This window comes from Sceloporus occidentalis, unplaced genomic scaffold (assembly GCF_023333645.1).
Source record: "Sceloporus occidentalis isolate IW3139 unplaced genomic scaffold, rSceOcc1.0.p SCAF_3, whole genome shotgun sequence".
NCBI classification, from domain to species: domain Eukaryota; kingdom Metazoa; phylum Chordata; class Lepidosauria; order Squamata; family Phrynosomatidae; genus Sceloporus; species Sceloporus occidentalis.
This window is the reverse complement of record NW_028316983.1, coordinates 43118295-43123435: the sequence shown is the minus strand read 5'-3', so window position 1 is coordinate 43123435 and position 5141 is coordinate 43118295. Positions and strand designations below refer to the sequence as shown.

Genomic DNA, 5141 nt, shown 5'->3' with positions numbered 1-5141 from the left:
ATAATCTGTCTTGGAGTTTGTTATATCTGGTTACTTGGCTTGAGAAGTGGAACTATATAAAAATGAGTGAAACAAGGGACTCATCAAATTAAATATTATTGTGCAGGAAAAGTAAAGTATGGGTCAATAGACTTAAACACACAACTCTAAATTGCTTTTTGGCTTAGGCTTTTTTGGCTTTCACGTTGCACAATTATAGCACTTTGATAGGCATTATTTTACGGAATCCTGGGGTTTGTACTTTGGTGTGGCACCAGAGCTCTGTGGCAGAGAATTCTAAATACCACATGAAATTACTCCCAGCAATCCAGAGGATGGAGCCATGACATTTAAAGTGCTATCAAAATGCTGTAACTGTGTTTTGTGAAAGAGACCTTAGATTAATTCATTATTTTTACCAAGAAAGCCTTTACAGGTCATTGTGTCATGGTACTTTCTCTGTGGCATTTTTAGAGTCCTCTCCAAAGGAAATATTTTTTGATTGACATCAGCTGTATGCACATACATATAATGCTCATGAAAACAGCTTGTCTCAGTCCTATTTTCTTTGATTTTTATTAATTGAACAAAACACTGAAAACAAAGATTTTAATAAAATTATATTTATGGTAACTAGCAATTAGATACAATTAACACTGTCAAATAATTTACTACTTCTTAAGTTGTTATTTTTCTATAAGCATTAGAAGACAGCATGAATTATAAGGAGAATAATAACACTGACTGAACATAATATTAAAAAGGGCGACATTGAAGAAAAATATTAAGTTGAAATGAAATATACAATTGAAGAAATAGGTTTCCCTGCAGTTCTCTAAACCCATGTATAATGCATACAATTTATAGCAAAATCAACATTCTATCAAATATACAGTCTTAAGAACTAATATGAAAGGTTGATTACAGCTATCAAACTGATTAGCTTAATCATGGTATTTTGCAGAGATAGCAGGATTTTTTTTTCAAGTACATATGAAATGAACACATATGCTGACAATATAGTTGAGGATTAATCCTGTTTGTTGTTGTTGAGTGCCTTCAAGTCATTTCCGACTTATGGCAACCCTAAGGTAGGTTTTTTTCTTGGAGCTGAAAGTGAGTGACTCTCCCAAGGTCTCTCAGTGGGTTTCTGTGGCTGAGTGGGCAATTCAACCCTGGTCTCCAGAGTTGTGGTCCAATGCTCAAACCACTACACCATGCTGGCTCTCGTAGAGATGGGTCAACATTGTTCAGGCCTTCAAACAGTGCCAGAAGAAGGAAAATCAGAATGTAAGGAATCCACCAGCATTGGATTTGCCAATGGCCTTGGAGATTCAAAAGTGAAACTCTAAATGTCCTTTGACAGAGATATATTGAATTAAGTTCTTGTTTAGGCTGAATCTGGGCATGGCATATACAACTATAGCTATTGTCAGTGCAACCCTCTTTGGGTGATTATACAGTACTGTCCACAGAAGCAGAATGTTCAAGGTTTGTTTGTTTATTTAAATCAGCCGCTGGAAAAAGCTTTATACAGAAAGTCACGTGAGAGACTATGCTGCTACCTACAGCCACATGACTCTACTACCATGTCTTCATATTGTTTGTAGACTACATTATTAGCAGAGTCAATAAACAGAATGCTAATAGGACTCAGCCTTGTTGGAACACAACAAGTTGGAGGTGTTGACTCTGGGTCCATAGAGTTCATTAATGTTTGGATAACAGCATGATTGGTTGGTTCCAGATGAGAACGAAGAGGGAATTCACAAAGTCCTTCACAATGATATGCTTCATACTCAAGAGGTGCTATTATCCAGTCATCCCATCCCATATCTTTAAAATTTACATGGAGTGCTTTTTTGCTACACCTTGCCTTTAGATTCTTGTTGGGCCTCTTTCCTTGTCGAGTTGCTAGAGGAGCCCTTCTCTTTCTTCTTTGATTGAATAGGTACTCATAAACAGTTTTGTCATCCTGGCCAGATCTGGCTTTTATTTCATTGAAGAATAAGTCTCTTTTCTTTGTCCTACCAAATACTAAGAAGAGAGCCTTTTCATTGACTTGTCTTCCTGTTCTATTAAACCCCACAGTCCTTAAATCAACAGGTCTCCCTCTTTCAAAAGCCTCCAGTTCAAAACACAAGTTAGCAGAGTTTTTAAAATTCCTAAAAAGTTTCCAAATGTCAAAGACCTCCCATTTTGCTGTATCTAAAATATTGACAATCCGAGACTCCAAGAGAATGGATGCTTGCCGACTTGTGGAGCAACTGAAAAGTTTCACTTGGCACGTTTTCCCATGAGGATGAGGCTTCCAGGTATCTGAAGGTTTTTTCCTCAAAATACGAAGTTCTGCACCTAGTAAGCCATCTTTTTCTAAGGCACTGATATCAAAAACATATTTCTGCTTTTTAACAGCTGGAATTCGGTCATCTAAAGAGAGAAGAAGGGAGATGTTCAGGTATCTCAGAAAGAAATTTGTGTTTAGTTTGAAGCTTTTTAAAACAACATACAATGTCTACAATTTATTTGGAATGACTCATTGAATCTACTAGGAATTAGAAGTTTAATAGAATATTCTAGCTCAAACATGGAAATATTTATGCTTCATGGGGAGAGGCAGGTTTTTCCCCCCTCCCGTTAAGATTCATCAATGGTATTAGACAGTTAAAGTGAGAATTTTTTTAAAAATGATTATGCATTATGATGAACGAAGACAAGCACTGGCATGTGCTATCTCAAGATGTTATCACATGGGGGGAAAGCGGGGGTTTAAACTAACATTATCCCCTGAAAATCATGCTTTCGTGGTGAAGATTTTCACATGATGCTGCAATTAAAGAGGATTTATCCTGGCAATAATCAGGTAATAACCAGAAACAAATCATTCATGGGATTTCCCCATGAATGATTTGTTGCTGGTTATTACCTGGTTATTGCTGGGCTAAGACCTCTTTAACCACAACGTCATGTGAAAATCTTCACCGCGACTGCACATTTTCACAGGATAATGTTAGTTTAAACCCCTGATTTCCCTCTATTTTCCCCATGTGATAAGTCCTCAGAAAGTTTTTTTTATAAAAACACGGAAAACCACATGGCAGCCAAAGCATGTTTAAAGTTTGAAGGCAAAGCATTTAAGCTGCAGCATCATCTACAAAGATACTTGTCTACCACAAATTCAGTCCTGAAAGTCCAAAGCATTATATCCAATCTGCCCATGCATACACTAGTGGACATTGCTGCCCAAAAGCTTTGTGGTACTTCATCCAGATAAATTTGGGCAAGGCTGTTTCTCTTCTGAACAGCCTTACATTTGTTTACATACCTCCAAAATATTTTCAGTGAAACTGAATAAATGAATCAGTAATGGATGAAAGTGAAATTCCCTAGCCATAGTTGTACACAGCACAGTGGTATTTGTGTGAGAGCCCTGTGCAAGTGGCACTTGATTGAGCTTTGAAAACTTATTTTTTGTTGTTGTTGTTTTTGGACCATCATGCTGGTTGGGAGATTCTGAGAGTTGCACTCCAGAAAAACTAACATTTGAATCTCTGATTTAGGTTGCTTCAGGCCCCGTGAAGGTCTAAAACAATATGGATGTTCTCCAACATTCTTCTATCAATCTTTTCATCACTGAAATAGTAAATCACCTGCATATTTACCAAAGTATATCTAAATTAGTTTGATTTCAAAAGTAAAAATCACCAGAAAATCTAAAGATGCTGTGACTAATTCTTCTTAAATCTACCTTGCTAGTTCAGTGCTTCAACAGAAATTGATTAATCAGGTCTTGCTGCTGCAGAAATCTTTGGTTGGAATCAGACTTAACAGTTTGACCCATTGAAATCTATGAGATAAAGCTTAGTCTTGGCTTAAGTCCCACTGATAATAAGTCTAGATTCATTCTGTTACTCTAATATGTTTTTAGATACATTCTCTACAGAAAATAAAATGAATGTTTATCCTCATGATATATAACCTAGCATTAATATTGCTAATAGCATTATAGTAAAGGCATAAACATTCTACAAATCCCCAGATTTGAAACTTAAAACACTCCTTAAATTGGCATTGTATGGATGAAAATGTGTGCAATCAAGAAAGTTTTATGTGTCTGTAGATACAGAAAATCAGGCATTAATATTTAAGGAACATACATGAATACATGTACAAACATTACATTTTCTTACCTTGTCCCTTATCTATGAAGCTTGTAATTGTATTGGCAAGTCCCGTCTCCAATTTCACACTTCCATTCACACCTTTTCGTTCTGCATCAGAAAGAGTCCTGTATAAGGAAAGCATGTATTCGTGTGGTGTGATAGCAGGATGTCTTAATGCCTCTTTAGATTCTCTTTGGGCGATAGATTCTTTAGTCTTTTTGGTTTTATAAGAGCTGGCATCAGAAATCCCTGTGCTAGTTTTCTTCAGTGGGGCTTTGGGGCCAAAGTTCTGGACCCTTGGAGTTACTGTTCTTACTCCAGTTTGTCTATTTGAAGAATGCCCTACCTTTTTGTCTGTACTGCCTGCTTTAGAAAGAGTCTTCTTTGAGTCATCGGTTTTTGCCAAGACAGCTCCAGCTTGAGCAGTGTTAGTTTTTGTCCTAGGCTTTGAATTCCCAGCACTATATCCATGGTTTCCTGTTCTAAAGGTACCTGCTCTTGGCAAAGGGCTCTTCTCTTTTCCATCTACTTTTGACAAGCTTAATTTGGCTCCTGGATTCCCTTGACTTGCTTCAGCAGGACTCAGCACTAAGGAGATTAGAACAAGGTAAAACCAACTAAAGTGCCAAAGCAGTAAAGTAAGAAAGTGCTGGATTTTCATCCTCTGGTCTTCCTTTGAATACCACCAAAGAAAAAATCAGAAAAGGTTCCTCCAGTTTGGCATAAGAAAACATGAAAGAAATTAAAAACCAAAGTCAGCAGGAAGAGTTTTATTTTCAGCTTAAAAAACTTTAAATCTTCTTGTTCAATATTTGTATCCAGTCCCATAGTGGAAATACTAATTTATTCCGTTTGGTCTTCTCCTGGTTTCTGCTAGCAGCTTGTTCTTGAAAAGAGAAAGTTTACTACCCCCCTTTCTTCTGTAAAAGTGACTAAAAACTTGAAGGACTCTTGTTTAAATCGGAGAGAGGTTTTTTTTTCCAAGAAGGAAGAATGGCG

The 5141-nt window shown here is 36.9% G+C and overlaps 1 protein-coding gene across 2 annotated transcripts; it reads right to left on the bottom strand.

Annotated features, from left to right (window-relative positions):
- Window positions 1-674: 674 nt before the first annotated feature.
- On the bottom strand, window positions 675-4818 carry GDF5 (growth differentiation factor 5). Of its 2 annotated transcripts, XM_089518549.1 has the most exons (3): window positions 4489-4744; window positions 4170-4267; window positions 675-2409 (listed from the first exon to the last, which is right to left on the bottom strand). In XM_089518549.1, the coding sequence occupies exons 1-3, from the start codon at window positions 4665-4667 to the stop codon at window positions 1541-1543; spliced, it is 1146 nt and encodes a 381-aa protein (XP_089374675.1). In that variant the 5' UTR covers window positions 4668-4744; the 3' UTR covers window positions 675-1540. The 2 variants fall into 2 exon arrangements, with proteins under 2 accessions (XP_089374675.1, XP_089374674.1); XM_089518548.1 differs by having other exon boundaries at window positions 4170-4818.
- Window positions 4819-5141: the final 323 nt, after the last annotated feature.

Excerpts from the sequence above, each read along its gene's own strand:
- GDF5 (XM_089518548.1), bottom strand. The coding sequence starts at position 4,803 with ATGAAAATCCAGCACTTTCTTACTTTACTGCTTTGGCACTTTAGTTGG. Across the intron at positions 2,410-4,169 it reads CTTCATAGATAAGGGACAAG|ATGACCGAATTCCAGCTGTT; the intron begins GTAAGAAAATGT and ends TTCTCTCTTTAG.